Source organism: Podarcis muralis, chromosome 17, assembly GCF_964188315.1.
Source record: "Podarcis muralis chromosome 17, rPodMur119.hap1.1, whole genome shotgun sequence".
NCBI classification, from domain to species: domain Eukaryota; kingdom Metazoa; phylum Chordata; class Lepidosauria; order Squamata; family Lacertidae; genus Podarcis; species Podarcis muralis.
In genome coordinates, this window is record NC_135671.1 from 30,372,606 (window position 1) to 30,390,705 (window position 18,100).

Below are 18,100 nucleotides of genomic sequence, written 5' to 3' on the forward strand. Positions count from 1 at the left end.
TGTGATAATTGCCAGGGGAATATACAGCTGTTAAGTAGGCCTTCACAACAGACAGAATAGCTATGGGTGGGGACTGTACCACAATAACTTCTGAGATGATCCCCTGACAGATATCTGACATCTCCATTCAATTCCAGGTCAGCCTGCAGTTCTCTAAGAAAGAAGCACTGCCAGCCTCAGGCATCGGCCTTAACCTCAAAGCTGCCAGCAACTCCTTCTGTGCCCTGCGGGCTGTGGATAAGAGCGTTCTGCTTCTGAGGCCTGGAGAAGATCTGACTCCTGAGAGCGTGAGTCCTGGATTTTTGGTGCACCTTCAACCCAGAGCCATTCCAAGTATTAGATCTCCTTTCAGTGGTCCCACCACTGAATGCCACCATCTATAGAAATGAGCACAGAATCAGGTTGTCTACTCTTCTGACACCAGAAATCCTCCCCTGGTGTTCTATTCAGAAGTATAACTCTTCTTGTATTTTGCTCTGCTTTATCCTGAGTTGTTCTGTTCTAGACATATTTTTTAAAGATATGGGTGACAGAATCCTTCAGAACTCTGTGTGAGCACGAGAAGGAGAAGGTACAAAGAGAGAATCTTGAAGAATGTTTTTTTTAAAATGCAGCCTTATGATTTTGAGGAGGTTTAGCTAATAATACCAAATTCCTTTGGGGCTTCCAGAGACCGTTACCTGAAACCAAGAACAGAACAGGCATGTTATCTTTCCCCACCGGAAACTGGGAAGCAAGAGGCTCCTTAATGTGGCCAAGTACCAATTTTTTCTAGAAATTTCTGTTCATTGATCTTCTTGAGGGCAGCCCATACATTTTCCTTGACACACCTGCGGCAGGATGGCATTTTCTGCAAATGTTTTTCAGAGAAAAGAACAGTAATGATAACCATATTTGCTTATGAAGCTATTCAGTTCTGCAGGGAATGAGAAAAAGACTATTACAACCAAATCTCAGTGAATAGGCCTGCATGAAATTTCTTTGACTCCTCATCCCAGCTGTGGGATATAGAAAAAGGTTCAATATTCTACTGTGCACCGAAACATAATAATTAAATGGGTCTTGCTAATGAAAAGCTTTGATTACGTTGTGTTCCAGGCATGGTTCATCTGCTGAAGAAAAATCAGAAGGAATAGATTTCCACTCATATATTAAGCCATTAAAGGGCACACAGAATAAGAATGATTTTACCTATAAACCTTCAGCAATCTCCATAACTGGGATGCCCATCTTGATGTTTGCTTGTAGATATCACTGCTCAGTGCTTTATTTCTTTAAAAAATGTTTAGGGGAACTCTCATTTCCCTACTCATATTGAAATATTGCCCCTCAATGAGGCCAAACTTAGATTCACAAAATGTTTAGAGGTATGCGTACCCCAGGGGGGGAAAGCACTGTCACTGTTCATGTAAGGCAGGCTTTTATGCTCCTCCAGGTCTCATCTGTGTTCATTATTCATTTCTCACCAGGTGTACTCTCGCCTTCCTTATCAAGAACTTTATGGCTATTATTATAATGAGTTGAACCTTGAAGATACCCCTAAAGAGCCATGCGTTGAGCTGAAAAATACTTTCTTTGATGCCCAATTCTACATACCTGTGAATGTGACTGATGACGGCAATGTCTATGATGTTTTCAGGGTATGTTTGTCTCTATGCTTATATTGGGACTGGCACTGCTGGTTTTGGGGAGGGCAACTTGTTTATGGCTGGTACTGAAAACCAGTTATGATCTAGAGCAGAGCTGAGCATGAGTGGTGCTCTTTTAAGGTAAAGGTAAAGGTCCCCAGCGGGTGGCGCTGTGGGTTAAATCACAGAGCCTAGGGCTTGCCGATCAGAAGGTCAGCGGTTCGAATCCCCACGATGGGGTGAGCTCCCATTGCTCGGTCCCTGCTCCTGCCAACCTAGCATATCGAAAGCACGTCAAAGTGCAAGTAGATAAATAGGTACCGCTCTGGCGGGAAGGTAAGCAGCATTTCCATGCGCTGCTCTAGTTCACCAGAAGCAACTTAGTCCTGCTGGCCACGTGACCCGGAAGCTGTACACCGGTTCCCTCGGCCAATAAAGCAAGATAAGCACCGCAACCCCAGAGTCGGCCACAACTGGACCTAATGGTCAGGGGTCCCTTTACCTTTACCTTTAAAGGTCCCCTGGACGGTTAAGTCCAGTCAAAGGTGACTATGGGGTTGTGGCACTCATCTCGCTTTCAGGCCAAGGAAGTCGGTGTTTGTCCACAGACAGCTTTCTGGGTCATGTGGCCAGCATGACTAAACCACTTCTAGTGCAACAGGACACCGTGACGGAAACCAGAGCACACAGAAACGCTGTTTACCTTCCCGCCGCAGCGGTTCCTATTTATCTACTTGCACTGGTGTGCTTTTGAACTGCTAGGTTGGCAGGAGCAGGGACTGAGCAATGGGAGCTCACCCTGTCACAGGGATTTGAACTGCCGACCTTCCAATCGGCAAGCCCAAGAGGCTCAGTGGTTCAGACCACAGCATCACCTGTGTCTTTTATTATAGATCACCCTTGTATTATAGATTACCTCTTCCTGAAATAGATGGATTCAATTTTCATGAGCAAATGACTGTAATCAACACTGGTCATCTAACAACACTTTATCCCCTTAAGCCCAGTTAATAAGTTATAAAAGTATGTGAAGAACCAGTGAGGTGGCCTGAAATATGTGTGCTACTCTGGATAAATAATTTACCTCACCTAGAAAGAACCATATTATCAACGAGAAGGACTTAGAAAGTGTGGTAGGTTTGGTTGTCTAAAGAAATCAGTTAAACAGCATTTTATCTATTCCTTTTAAGAACTTGGGTCTCAAGGTTTTCACCAACTCCACACTACTAAAGCCCGTTGTATGCCAAAGCGACTTCGAATGCAAGAAGATTTCATCTGATTATCCTGATAATGAACCTCGTATTATGGATGAAGGTTAGAAAAGGACTCATTGCAATGTTATAAGGGTGATGGGCTGTTCTGTTTTAGGCTGATTGTTTTGATGGAATACCCTTCACATAGGGATGGCGGGAGCGTTCTCCCATCCTTATCACCTGAACCAGAGCCTATCTGAAACCTTACAAGTTGTGACAATTTGCTACGCGGCAGGCAAAACCCAAATGGCAACAGCAAATCAGCCAAGTGGGGAAAATTCCTGCCATGCCCCTGTCCCAACGACAGACGACACACGACGGCATAGCAAGGTCAAGCGCAAAGCCCTAAAAGTAGGGAGAGGTGGGTGGGTGTTCCAAATGCACACGCCGAAAGAGGAATCTGGGTCACGGGCAGGGGCATAAATAGATACCTCAAACCGTTTGGACTGCGTCCCATTGGCCAGATTGCCCCCAGCTACGAGGGACCTACCAATCGGGTGTTGTGGCTGACCAATCGTACCCACCCACAACACAGGGTGTCGGCTTCCAGGTCTCACCACAATACTCTTTAAGGGAGGACCCGATTTAACAGTGCAGATGGTGTCGTGCTAGGACATTGCAAGGCATAAAATAAGATTCAGCCTCCCTCCAATGTTTTGCTTTTTTAAAAAAAGAAAATGTCTAGACTTACTATTAATTATCAAAACCATAGTGATATCATGATGGTTGCCCCCTTATTAGTTATACCCACACTGAGAGACAATCGAACTAGATTGTGAGCAGCCGGCATTGGGATTGTGGGATTCCAGCTGAGATCAGGGCGAGAGCAAAGTCTTAATGCCCCCTGCCTCTCATGCCACGATCTCAGTCTAGTTCAGGGGACAGGACCCCACCTCACTGGTAATTTGTTTAAAAGTCCACCTCATATGACAAATGTCACATCTCATTTGGCCGCAACAGACATAGGAGCCACAGAGTTTCTGATAAAGGTAAAAAAATCCCTTGTTGAAGGCTATCACTATTTACCAGATTTAGAAATGCTGACATCTTATTTTGTATAATGGCAGCAGTAGTGTGCCATGTTGATGTATCATGACCCTTAGAGCTGGCAAAAGGGGGTTATTCATAGTTTCAACATCATTCCTGCTTGATGTCCTTTTAATGTGAAGCATTAATTTCACCATTAAACACTAAACCTCTTCAGTACTATTTCTGTTATAGAAGCCAAACTCCCTTTTCTCTCATCATCTTATCCTTTCTTTGTTTTTCAGCAAAAGTTGCTTTTGGTGCTGCAGCTGGGGGTACAAGCACATTGAGAACATACTTTCCTGAAACATTCTTTTGGCAGCTGCTTTGGGTTGAGTGAGTCTTTCTACTATTCTACCTTGCTATTTTTATTTTCATTTTCTGGATTCCATTTAAGAGTCCTTGTGTGGGGAAAAAGTTGAGAGAATTATTAGAACCTCATTTAGCTGGATAATCCTTTCTTCATTATGGTTTTTTATTGCTAGTTTTATTTTTAGATATTTGGGCAACTTGTTGGAAAAACACACACGGACACTCAAGTGTTGTAGAGCCCTGTACTGTACTGTATGGGATATTTATTGTATAAATTTGGGAGCTGCTACTGATAGCAATAGCTTTCAGTGGAAAATCCATCCACAATATTTTTATTTTAGTATATAAAGATATTTGGGGCGTATGCATACTCTTAAATGGTATGAAGCTTATATTAGTAACAAATTTAATTGTAGACATAGATCCATGTGAAAAGAGTCTACAATTTTGTCCTCTTATGCTTCAGTTCTAGTGGGAAAGCCAATCTCTCATACACCGTGCCGGACACCATCACTGAATGGGAAGCCAATGCATTCTGCATGAACGACAACATTGGGTTTGGCCTCTCAGGAATTGCCTCCCTGACAGCTTTTCAGACATTCTTCGTTGAGCCGGCTATGCCCTACTCCACTATCCGAGGGGAAGTCTTCCTTTTTAAAGGCAATGTCTTCAATTTCCTGGACGACTGCATAGAGGTACGTTCTTCTGTCTCCAGTTAGTGCTCTTAAAACCTAATACAGGGTATGAAATGCAGGCAGGTTCCCATGAGGCAAGACACAGCGATAACAGCAAGAACCTTTATTGAACTACATAACTGGGAAACAGTTTCCTGAGAGCCAGTGTGGTGTAGTGGTTAAGAGCGGTGGACTCGTAATCTGGTGAACCAGGTTCACTTCCCTGCTCCTCCACAGGCAGCTGCTGGGTGACCTTGGGTTAGTCACACTTCTCTGAAGTCTCTCAGCCCCACTCACCTCACAGAGTGTTTGTTGTGGGGGAGGAAGGGAAAGGAGGTTGTGAGCCGCTTTGAGACTCCTTTGGGTAGTGATAAAGCGAGATATCAAATCCAAACTCCTCCTCCTCCTCCTCCTCTTCTTCTTTTTCTTCTTCTTCTTCTTCTTCTTCTTCTGCCTGGGCCACTCCCATTCCCAACATGATTGGCTGTCTAAACTTCCAAGCTTCAAATCACAACTCAGAGTTCAAGGGCCAGTGGCAGAGGCCCAAATCCAGAATGCTTAGACCAGACTCAAGCTCAGGCAAACACAGACCACTGAATACATAACAGGGTAACAAAACACAGAAGTGGAACACATTACAGAAACCCTGTCCCTGCAGGCAAATTTTATTTTTAAAAAACTTGCTTTAGCTGCTATTATGACTTGGCATCTTACATAATTTAGGAGAGCTGGAACTGAAGAATCCACAATCCTTTACTCATCATTCACTTTCCTTGGGTGCTTTCCTGTTCTATCTGTGAGCAGGACCTCAGAGGGCAAGAGGAAAGTCTAAAGAGAGAGGGCCAATCTAGCTAAAATGCAGCCAGTCATTCAGGCAGGGCAAATACGTATTTGCCGCGTAGTGTACCTGACTCCAGGAAGTCAGTATGTTGGCTGCCCTGGATGGGGCTGCACTCTCCCTGAAGAAGCAGGTGAGTAGCCTGGCGGTGCTCTTAGATCTAGCGCCATCACTGGAGACTCAGAAGTCCTGGGTCACTAGGGGTGCCTTTTACAAGATTCAGCTGTAAGGCAGTTACAGTCTGTAATGGGAATTGGGATTGCTTGTGCGTAAATTCCAAACTGCTCCAAGCTGGTTGTATAGCTAAACCTTTCCCTGGTTTGACAGCCTTTACAACGCGACTGTCTCAGTCACTGGCAGAATCCGTCAGTGGGCGTTTCCTAAACTTCTTCCAACATAAGAATTCCTTGACTCCAAGTCTCCTCCTAGATTCTCTGCGCGGAAGCTTTCTGCGCAGCGTGGGCGTGCCAAGCGGAGGTCCTGTGCTCTCCCCGCTGATCTCACTGGAAAAGTCTCGGAGAACTTCCCTCCGAAGTACTCTCAGCCTCCCCTTTCTTCCTGGTGTCACCTTGATTCCCTTCCCCAGCGGAAGCTCTCTCTCTCTCCTTGCTAGTTCCCTCCCCTGCCTCATTGGGGAGCCTTACCTGTCCTCTTGTCTCTGATGGCAGTTCCCTGACACAGTCGTTCCTGGATTGTGATCATCTGAGCTCTTGGCATTTTCTGGTCCAGAAATGCAAGTTGCAAGAGTAGGAAAAATGCCTTGTAATCAGTGCTGGATTACCAAATAGGTCAGAGTAGGTACCAGTATATGCGCCCCCCCCCCTTTTATAGGGGCCCTGTGACAATGGATCAAAATAATATCATCATCATTTTATTTGTATGCCAACTTTCCATAGAGCCACTTCCAGCCCGCCCAGGAGGTGGGGTTGTGGGCTTCACGCCTACCCCACATGAGCGGGGGCTGGTTTCAGCCCCCGCGAGAGCAGGGGAATCCCGGCCGCGTCGTCCACCCAGCCAGCCAATCGGGTGGCTGGGGGGGCCTGGCCTGCCCTATTTAGGGCCGGCACGGCCGAGGCTCGCCCTCTTTTGCCGGCTAGCCCCCACGTTTTCCCACCCTCCCTCCCTTTAGGCAGGTTTCTGACTTTGCTATGGACTTCGGTCTGTCGCCACAAGGGGCATGGTAGGAATTTTTCCCAATTGGCAATTTACAGCCATTTGGTTTTTCGCCTACCTCGTAGCAACTTGTCACAACTCCTTGGCATTGGCGGTTAGGCATTGGTAAGAAGGGGTTAAGAGGATGTGGGGGGGGAGGAACGCCATCACCTCCCCCCAGTGAACGAAGGGTGGTCCGATAAAGGACTCTGGGGGGCGTGGCCCTGTCCAAAGCCTATGGAGGTGTGGGCCTAAGGCACGCCCCCGAACGGTGACCTGGGGGGGGGCTGCTAGTTGACGTGCCTCAGCAGGAGACTCCCCCTCCATGGTGTTAACCCTTCCCGTGTCTCCAGCAAATGGGCTGGAGCCGGATAGTCGATAGGACCAATGCCTAAGCCAATGCCTCTCATTCCTGAATTCAATAAAGTTGTGGCCTAATTCGCCCATTTAACCTTAAATTATGGTGTCTGGTGTCTTTATTAATCCATGGTGGGGGGCGGGAACTCGCCACGCAACTGAAACTATGCTCAAGGCGGCTTACAACATGACAATATTTACATAATTACAAACTTAAAAGAAGTCATAAACAATAAATAAAACACTTCAAAAAGTACACAACCAAATGGAAACAATTTCCACGTAAATCATAAGATCTAAAACTAAAGATACAACAACAATATCAATAACAGCAACAGCTCTCTCAACCCCCCGTAAACAATACTCCAGCCCAAGAATCTGTTCAACAGCCTCAGTTTTTGTAGCTGGAGTCAGTCAGCACTCCACTCTCCCAGGCCAGATTTGATCTTGAAAGAAAATAACAATCAAGCTTTCTTAGTTCAATGTTATTCCTCTAGATAATTTGTGAGGGGTGTGTGTGTCAAGATTTCGATTGCCATGGGGACTTCACAGGGTGAAATCCGGTACTGCTTGTAATTTGCTCCCAGGTCAAGATAGCAGTTGTACATTCTAGGTTTTAATTGGCACTTGACAGCTCCTTATTTTATATTGTTACACACCACCCCAGTCTCCAAGTGGTGTGTGATTCCAGGAAGAGACTGTGTGCCTTGCTGATGGCCTTTGTGATGCGCCATTACCCTATCTTTTGCGTTCTCTTAATGGTCCATCTCTTCAGACGATTATTTCATCAGGAAGCCAGCCTGGCTTTTTTTTAAAACAACAACAACAACATGTCTTATATTTTAACACGCTAAATTCAGTGTCTGCCACCCCAGAAGTAGAAGGGCAGCCCAGGCGACTCCACAAACTTACAACACTATTGTCATTGTTTTCCCTGCTCTCAGATAGATGTTAAGCTGGAAGAGTCTCAGGATTTCAAAGCAGAAAAGCTGTCTCCAGGGAACAACTCCATAAGAATCTGTGCGAATGAAACACAATCCTACACCTGGAGAATTACCCCTCAAAGACTGGGTAATCATCTTCTCTTGCAGAATTTTGCAATTTTAGCTTTCCTCTGAATTTCTTGAATTTCTCCCCAAATTGCAACTTAGAAAAATAAATAAATGTATTTTTAATGAAATGAAATGATAAATGAAACTGGAAACCCTGATAATCCTTATGGCTTTAAGCAAGAAACAAGCTGCTACTGTTTACTGCTAGGAATGCCCTATGTACATTATAAATGATTTGTATATTAGTTATCTAAAACATGCAACATACAAGGGAATATATATGCCGCTCTTCTTGCTTCAGTGCCATGGCGGTGACAATTTGGACTTTACATATAAGTTTGTGGTTTTTTTGCCGGTTATTTTTTATTGATTTTTCATAATTTTTAACAAATGTCACCAGATTAATACAAATTAAATACAAAGATTTGAGGAGTGAGGTTTATTACCCCTCTATTATTGTCAATGTTGGGTCGCTCAACCATTGCCACTGTGTCCTTTCTTTTAGTAGATCAAGATGATCAGGTGACAGCAAAAACTGCAAGGTTTTTAGTGGGGGCAGTTAGAATAAGATCTATTATTTCATGGTTGATGCAAACCTCCAAAATGTATTTTGTATATTTAAGTTTTTACCTCTATCTTCAGTACATTTTATTTTATTGCTATGGCTAGTGGCTGGTGCAAATAAAGATTCTTCTGATTCTGAATACAAATTTAAAAGCTGGCTTCCCACCCGATATGTAAGTTTTCTTTCCATTCCTTCTTTCAGGTATGGTGAATTTCAGTATCACTGCTGAAGCCAAAGGAACTGAGCTGAGCGCAGGACAAAGGGACACCGTGATCATGCCGCTTTTGGTTGAGGTAAGCATGAAAACCTTGGCATCTGCAAGAGATGGAAAAGGGTTTTGTGGACCACAGTGGTGCACATTAGCAACCAGTGTCATTTAGTGGTGGAGAGGTTGGAGCTGCAAAGGTTTACAGACAAGAGGACTGACTTGGATTCATTTGTGCAGCCCTGACTTCACTCCTGCCATGCCCTGTAAGGCTTAGATGTCTCTCTCACACACGAGACGACTCTGGAATTTAATTACTTCAGATTTCTTAGTCAAATAAAAAAGTCCCGGTCAGAGCTCAGCTAATCTCCGTCCTCCTCAGATAGCACAGTTGCCAGAACTGAGCTCCGCCCCCTTTCCCCACAACAGGAAAACCTCCACCTTCTCTTCCTGTCCTTTTCGCGCTTCTTGGCCAGGGTGCTCCCTGTACTCCTGTATCTGTGTCACTGTCTGAGCTGACAACTTGCATTCTTTCCCTGTGTCCAGAGATCAAGATACGGCTGCCCCCTGCTGCTGCTCCCTCCCCTCTACATTCCACTCTTATCTGTTCTCTCTCTATGCCCACCTTCTCATTCCCTCTCAGTGAAGGAACATCACTGACATCCACCACCCACCACCATCATCATAAGGGGACGCAGGTGGCGCTGTGGTCTAAACCACTGAGCCTCTTGGGCTTGCCAATCAGAAGGTTAGCAGTTCGAATCCCCGCGACGGGGTGAGCTCCCGTTGCTCTGTCCCATCTCCTGCCAACCTAGCAGCTCAAAAGCATGCCAGTGCAAGTAGATAAAAAGGTACTGCTGTGGCGGGAAGGTAAATGGCGTTTCCATGCGCTCTGGCTTCCATCACGGTATTCCGTTATGCCAGAAGTGGTTTAGTGCTGCGGGCCACATGACCTGGAAAGCTGTCTGTGGACAAACGCCGGCTCCCTCAGCCTGAAAGCAAGATGAGCATCGCAAGCCTATAAGTCGCCTTTGACTGGACTTAACCGTCCAGGGGTCCTTTTTCACCTCATCATCATCATTTCATTTGTATGCCACCTTTCCACAGTTAAAACAATGCTCAAGGAAGCTTACATTATGAAAAGATTTACATAATTGCAAACAGAGCAAAGTAGTCATAAAAATCAGTAAAAAACATCAAAAACTGCATAACCAAACTGAACAATTTCCACATAAAAACACAGATACTAAAAAATTAATATCAGCAACAACAAAAACTCCTGATTAAACTTTCCCCAAAATACCCCAGTCCTTGCTGGGCAGCAGCAGCAGTTCTTATGAAGCCTGTCAGGCCCCACCCTGGGCCAGGTGGAGAGAGGCAGGAACAGGGCCTGACAGGCTCCCAGCAAGTCCAAGGAAGCTGCAGTGATTTGGATGCTGAGAGGATGTCTCTGCCCCACCACACCAGCTGATACTGGTGGTATATGAGCACAAATGCCGCTATGGAGAGGAACAGGTCCTTACAAGGGGTCGCCCAGTGTGTGCATAGGTTTGGCATGATACATCGTGGAAGCCTAGAAGTACATGGGTGGAAAGCAGAAGCTAGCTGACAGTCCCGAATGAGGCGGAATAGATAGCAAATTGTTCCTCCACTGGTATGGATTAATTGAGACCTGCAATCTGGAGGGTCTTCAAATGAAGCACAGGAGAACTTTGCAGGCAGCTAATGGATGCTCTGTATTATTCTGGCTTCTGTTGCTATCTAATTGCAAGCTTTATGTTCTTTTAAACTGTGGGGGGTATTGTTTTCATATTTGTTCATTATTACGTTAGGCATTTTTGAGTTTTTATATGCCCTGAGATTCTTGGGTGGTGTAGAAAATGAATGGATGGATGGATGGATGGATGGATGGATGGATGGATGGATGGATATGCATTCTGTATTGTTCATCTTACCGTTTCCTCTGTCATCCAGTCTGAAGGCATCAAGAAGGAGGTGACCCAGAGCTCTCTGATCTGCGTAAAAGGTATGCGCTACATGCATAGAATGAAAATTCAATATTTCCATAATTGTTTTTAGACTTTGACATCCATTTATTTGGTTTTACTTCGGCAGGTGTAAAATACATAATTGCACCAGCTGCCAAACATGTTTCTTATAGTTGAATTTTCTGTTACATTGTTGGCTGCCTTAAATATACCATATTTTTTGCTCTATAAGACTCACTTTTTCCCTCCTAAAAAATAAGGGGAAATGTGTGTGCGTCTTATGGAGCGAATGCAGGCTGCACAGCTATCCCAGAAGCCAGAACAGCAAGAGGGATTGCTGCTTTCACTGCACAGCGATCCCTCTTGCTGTTCTGGCTTCTGAGATTCAGAATATATTTTTTTCTTGTTTTCCTCCTCCAAAAATTAGGTGCGTCTTGTGGTCTGGTGTGTCTTATAGAGCGAAAAATACGGTATATATTATTTTTTAAAAGGCAGAACAGAAATACTGTAAATAAAAATATCCAATATTAATACCATTACTTTTTAGCTTCAATTACTGTTTGAGAATAATAACCTGGACCACAGCAATCCTGAGCCTTAAATAGCATTGTGTCCAGTACAATGCATTTAAAGCACTTTAACAGTCATTATTATTTTATTGTTATTTATTAAACTTCTATACCGCCCTATACCTGCAGGTCTCAGGGTGGTTCACAGGATAAAATCACAATATAAAAACACAAAATACGCAATCAAAATAAAAACAAGAACAACCCAATAACTTTGGCTTCTCCCAAGGAGTCCTGGGAACTGTAGTTTAAGGGTGCTGGCCTCAAAGAGCTAGAATTCCCAGCATCCTTAACAAATGACTGTTTCCAGGATTCTCCATGACTGTTGAAGTGGCATAAGAATGTTTTAAATGTATAGTGTAGATTAGACCTAAATACTGAATTCAAATATTCACTGGCTATCCAATAATAACTGGGGGGTAAATTAATTTCAGCTTCATTACCACCATTTGCCAGTTTCTTCTCTTAAAAGCTATGACAATGGCTCCCGTGCTATATAAAGAATGTTGAAAGAGGACCCACATCCAGTCCCCATTATTTATTGCTGTAAATCCTTAGGTACACCAGTCTCTGAAACAATAACCTTGAACTTGCCTTCAAATCTGGTGATTGGATCAGAAAAAGCTTCACTTTATGTCCTTGGTAAGTTCTCAGAATGTTATCATACTTGAAATCTTTCTTTCCTGTTTGCGCCTTGTGTAAGATTGTTGTGACATTTCATATTTGATGTAATTTTTTTTCTGGTATGGCATTGCTCCATCAATATACAGTTCTACCTTGGTTGTCGAACGGAATCCATTCCGGAAGTCCGTTCAACTTCCAAAAACATTCGACAACCAAGGCGCGGCTTCTGATTGGCTGCAGGAGCTTCCTGCACTCAATTGGAAACCGCGTAAGCCACGTCGGACATTCGGGTTCTAAAGAACGTTCGCAAACCAGAACACTCACTTCCAGGTTTGCGGCGTTCGGGAGCCAAAACGGACGAGTACCAAGGCATTTGACAACCAAGGTACGACTGTAATTGTGAGGTGTCTCCCCTAAGTCATTGCTTGATCTGAAACACAGCAGTCTTCAGCACCCCTGAGTGTACAGAGAAAGGCAAAAGTTGCCACTCATTCTCCTTTGCCATTCTAACATCAAACCTCCTTCCCAACACACACGTACCACTTCCCTTCTTTACTCTGTGCTTAGCCTGGAGCTGTGTATTTATAATGAATCAGGAATTAATTACAGACATGATAGTTGGCTGGGGAAAAGATTTGGTTTGGACCCCATTTTGGTGCTTCAGAAAAGAGCAATGTTTATCTTGTAGCCCTTGGGAGACCGTGATTTGGCTCACTAGTATTGTAGAGATTTCTTCCCCTAATGGTTATGCCTTTTTAAACTTTGACAGAATTGGATTAAAATTGCAGATATTCTAGGTGGGGGAGAACTAGAGGGGATTTGCTCCATGCCCTGTGAGTTTGCAGACAATCATTTTATTATGAAAACAGCATTCACTGTAGAGGTAACAATCAGGGTGCCAACTTGAATAAAATATTGGAGACCCTCCCCACATAGTCGTTCACAATATGCAGCTCACGCACGCCATTTGATTGGAAATGCCCGTCAACTTTTGGGGGCCCCAGCCCCCTCAACTATTTTATGGGCTGGGGCTGAAGGGACCTCAGCCCTTAGGAGTTTGTCCCTATGTGACATGCAGTGCATAAATGCCCATGTTCTTTTGCTCCCCAGGTGACATTCTGGGCACAGCCATGAAGAACGCTGAAAACCTTCTCCCAATGCCCTATGGTTGTGCAGAACAGAATATTGCCATGTTCTTGTCCCATTTATATATTTTGTTCTACCTGACTGATACAAAGCAGTTGACAGAAGAAAAAAAATCCAGGATCCTTCGAAATTTAAATGCTGGTAAGTACCTGCGTGTCAAGGTCCCCAGGGCCACCCCAATAACTCACACATCACACCAAAATTTTTGTTTAAGGTTTTTGGCATAATTTTGGCCACAACTTTATTAAAATACAAACATGTGAGTGGTTGCTTAGGCATTGGTTGTGACCCCACCGTGGGGGACAGTCTGACATTCCGCATGCCTGTGAAAGTCAGAAAAGGGGAATACACTTGGGGCTAGCGACGGAGCAGGGAACCTGCCCTCAGCCCACCCCAAATGCAGCCAGGACTCTTGCAGTGACCCGAGCCCCATTGACAGGGTGGACAAGCAATAGTGAGCCCCTGTATTCCTTTAACGGAATCCCTTGCAGCAGCAGCAGCATTGGAGGGGCAGGCACAGCCAATCCAGGCCCCTCAACCAACCAAACCATAAACCAATGCCTAACCACAACCTTACAAGTTGTGACGATTTACTACGCAGTAGGCAAAAACCAAATGGCCCCAGCCAATCAGCCAGATGGACAAAATTCCTACTGGGCCCCTGCCCCAAGAGCAGACGACCCCATGACAGGCATAGCAAGGTCAAGCGAACAACCCTAATTCTAGGGAGGGGGGAGGGGCAATCTGATGCAAAAAGAGGAAGCCCTAGCCTCGTGCAAGGAGTTTTAGCATTTCTGGCTGTCAATCAACAAATGGCAACATTAACTTCTTCCCAACGACAAGGAAAGCCCAATCGCATCAGTGGCCAATGGTCAATTAGCTCGCCCCACAACTTGTCCTGGTGGCCCCCACCGCAACACGTGCTCTCCATGAAGGAGAACACGCTTTTCAAAACTGTCACCGTGGATATTTGTGATGGCATCTGGCAAGCTGCTCTTTCGTTTCAATGGCTGCAACGTAGGCAGCCATACATGTTTAGGCACATGAAGGTATAGCACAAGCACAAAGAGGGCACTGGCATGTTCTGTCAGGTTGTGTACATTTCATAATGTACATGCATAAAACACATGCTTTCCCATGCATTCGCCAGCACAATATGCATTTTGTATGCGTATTTCATATATGATTTGCACATTGTGTTGCAAAATCTAGAGGAGTGCATCAACCCAGTCGGATGGGAGGGGTACAAATAAATCATCATCACCATCATCTCATGGGGAGCTGCATAACAATTTGCAGGCAAGTTGGGGGCACATCAGGTCAGTGCACTGTGGAAAGCAGACTGAATAGATTTCCCCCCCTAAAATGCAGCATTAAAACTTTCCTTTCTGGTGAAGGAGAAATAAAACTAATTTAGCAGCTCAGATTATAGAATAAAACACAACTCAAACATTGAGCCCAGGGGTTTTTGTTTGCTTTCACAGGCATGGGTGAATAGAAAGTTTTCCACCTGACACATAATTAAATACATAAGGCACCAGGCAAGCCTCCCGAGGGAGCCTATTCCATAGCCGGGATGCCACCACTAAGAAGGCCATCTCTGCTCTTGCCATCTTCCTCACTTGAAATGGATTTGACAGTTAAAGGGGGAAAGCACCTGAAAAAATTGGTTTGCTGTATTTTTCTTCCACTTCAGGATACCAGAGGCAGATGCCATTCAGACTCCCTGATGGATCCTTCAGTACTTTTGGTAGCAGGGAGGCAGAAGGAAACCTTTGGTAAGACCTGTGAAGTTGCTTTAAGGCCTCGAGCGGAAACAAGATGGCGGTGCACTGTTCCTTCAGACGTGGGGCTGGTGGGCTTCCAGGACCAAATGTCTGAGGAAGGCACTGGGTTCCAACCTGGGGGCACTTGGGAAGATGAATTCCTTCCTGCTGCTCCCACTGGTACAAGCATCATAGGTTTGTCCTCCTAGATCAGACCAAGAGTCCATTCAATCCAGCTTCAACAGTTGGCCAGCCATTTCAAGTGGGAAGCTCATGAGCAGCGCATGAAGTACTAGCCCTCCCCCCTTGTTTGCCCTCAGCAAGTGCTGGCTCTAATCCACGGTTTCCCAAACTTGGGCCTCCAGCTGCTTTTGGACTACAATTCCCACCATCCTTGACCGCTGAGTCCTGCTAGCTAGGGATGATGGGAGTTGTAGTCCAAAAACAGCCGAGACCCAAGTTTGGGAAACTCTGTTCTAATCCATTTGGGTCCATTAGACTTTGGCTGGCTATTGTTATTATTATTTGAATTTATACAGGTGAAACTCGAAAAATTAGAATATCGTGGGAAAGTTCATTTATTACAGTAATTCAACTTATAAGGTGAAACTAATACATGAGATAGACTCATGACATGCAAAGCAAGATATGTCAAGCCTTTATTTGTTATAATTGTGATGATTATGGCATACAGCTGATGAAAACCCTAAATTAGCAATCTCAGAAAATTAGAATATTAAATGAAATCAGCAAAACAAGGATTGCAAATAGAGCAATATTGGACCTCTGAGAAGTAGAAGCATGCATATGTACTCAGTACTTGGTTTGGGCCCCTTTTGCATCAATTACTGCAAATAACAAATAAAGGCTTGACATATCTCGCTTTGCATGTCATGAGTCTATCTCATATATTAGTTTCACCTTTTAAGTTGAATTACTGAAATAAATGAACTTTTCCACGATATTCTAATTTTTCGAGTTTCATCTGTATACCGCCCTATACCCAGGGGTCTCAGGGCAGTTCACAGAATACTACCCATTGATTGATCTATTATCTGTGACTGCTTAATCTAGGGGTCAGCAAACTAAGGCCCGGGGGCCGGATGTGGCCCACTGGGCTCATTAATCTGGCCCGTGAACCTTGCAGACCCTGCCACCCGCTTGGTCAGTCCCCACGTGAAACCAGTACGGCGCAGAGGCCTCACCACGCGGGGACTGACTTCCGCGATGCTGGTGTGGATTCGCAAACACCTCTGGGCGACACCTCTTCCTTCCCGCTGAGGTGGTCACGTATGGCCAAGAGCCGAGTGGGATGAAGCAGTGGCGGCGGTGAGGCTACCTCTGCCGCCCAGGCCAGCAGCATGGGCTTTGCGCCCCACAGACCCCTGACTGGGGCAGAGGACGACGGCGGCGCTGCCAAAGACGAGGCGGTATCAGCAGCTGCGGCATGAGTGGCGGTGGGGGGGGTTCCTTCAGGAGGGGGCTGCTTTCGGGAGAGGGTGGGTCTGGCCCCCCACAAGGTCTGAGGGACAGTGGACCAGCCCCCCCTGAAAATGTTTGCTGACCCTTGGCTTAATCCTTTAAATAGGATTAACACAAAACAAACTCTGCTACCAGGGGTGACAACCGGAATAAAATATTGTAAGCCTTACCATGCATAATTGATCACAAGATGCTGTTCACGGGCACACTTTGAATGGCAATGCCCATCAACTTGGGGGGGCTCCGTCCCCTCAAATATTTTAATGGGGGGGTGAAGACCCCTCAGCCCCTAGGAGTTGGCTTCTATGTCTGCTATAAATCGGAAACGATTCTTTCCCGTCCTTCCACTTAGCTTTTCATCAGCCTGGGTTTATCCTGCTTCCCTAATTCCAGATAGATACAGTCCCTTGTGCATATTGAAGCATTGGAAGTGGTGACTCTGGTCTCGACTTCTTCCTGCTTTGCCAAGTGCTGTTCTCATCCCAGGCCCCTCTGCTCTTTGTCCTTTCAGGCTCACCACCTTAGTCTACAAAGCATTTGGACAGAGTTCACCTGCTATATTTGTAGATGAAAACATCCTGAATCAAGCACTCCTCTGGATTTCAAGCAAACAGGGGCCAGATGGCTGCTTCAAGTCGGATGGGAAAATCTACAACCAAGCCTTAGAGGTGGGAATGGAGTAATCGCTTTCCCATGGGAAGTTATGGACACAAAAGTATAAATGGAAATTGTCTGTTGAGGGATGTGATTTTTAATACGATGGATGAAACCCTCCTTGCCCCCAATTTCCTGAAAATATGGGGGGGGCCAAAGTATGCTTTCTCATTGGGGAGGGGAGAAAATTGTTCGAATTTTGTGGAAGGGGTTGTCACTTACCTTACAGTGTGTTTCCTGGAAGTGCAGTCAGTAGGGAGCTCTGTGCTGTTCTGAGTTGCATGGGTCTTTTCTCACTTGAAGAAACAAGGGAATAAATAGAAAACTCTTGACCACCTTATAAGGTTATGTGAGATACGTGGCAGCCCCTTCCAAAAAAAATTCAAATGAATCTATTATCTCTACCCAATGAACTTTTGGGAGGGTTTTGTTTTGCGCTCACTCACCCAATGAATGGGAAAAAGAAATGTTCAGAACAGCTCTACTTTTATCTGAAGATTGCAGGACCAGGCATCAAACTTTCCATACCCCAACCCATATAAATAAGAGACCAATAAGACTGGTTTGGGGTCAAAACAGGCCACGACTTTATTGAATACCTATGAAAGAGGTTTGGCTTGGGCATGGGCAATCTAAATACTTCCGGCCCGCCCACCACAGGTGACGCGTGGTCAATCCAGGCAGGGGTTCCTAAGACTTACATCAGATAGTGTGACTGCCGTCTGAGAGAGTGCCTTCGGCCCTGGCCCCCCTGGGCACATGGACATGGCCACTCCCCCCCCCAGATATCTTTAATGGGATACCCCAGC

The 18,100-nt window shown here is 45.2% G+C and overlaps 1 protein-coding gene across 1 annotated transcript in view; it reads left to right on the top strand.

Annotated features, from left to right (window-relative positions):
- Window positions 1-18,100, top strand: part of LOC114587754 (ovostatin-like) — a 47,358-nt gene that overhangs the window by 20,113 nt on the left and 9,145 nt on the right. Inside the window, exons 15-26 of the mRNA XM_028712448.2 lie at window positions 138-287; window positions 1,470-1,640; window positions 2,819-2,942; window positions 4,153-4,243; window positions 4,686-4,914; window positions 8,185-8,311; window positions 9,059-9,150; window positions 11,037-11,088; window positions 12,178-12,261; window positions 13,354-13,530; window positions 15,086-15,167; window positions 17,149-17,305. Of these exons, the coding sequence (XP_028568281.2) occupies window positions 138-287; window positions 1,470-1,640; window positions 2,819-2,942; window positions 4,153-4,243; window positions 4,686-4,914; window positions 8,185-8,311; window positions 9,059-9,150; window positions 11,037-11,088; window positions 12,178-12,261; window positions 13,354-13,530; window positions 15,086-15,167; window positions 17,149-17,305 (1,536 nt within the window). The remainder of the gene's footprint in view (window positions 1-137; window positions 288-1,469; window positions 1,641-2,818; window positions 2,943-4,152; window positions 4,244-4,685; window positions 4,915-8,184; window positions 8,312-9,058; window positions 9,151-11,036; window positions 11,089-12,177; window positions 12,262-13,353; window positions 13,531-15,085; window positions 15,168-17,148; window positions 17,306-18,100) is intronic.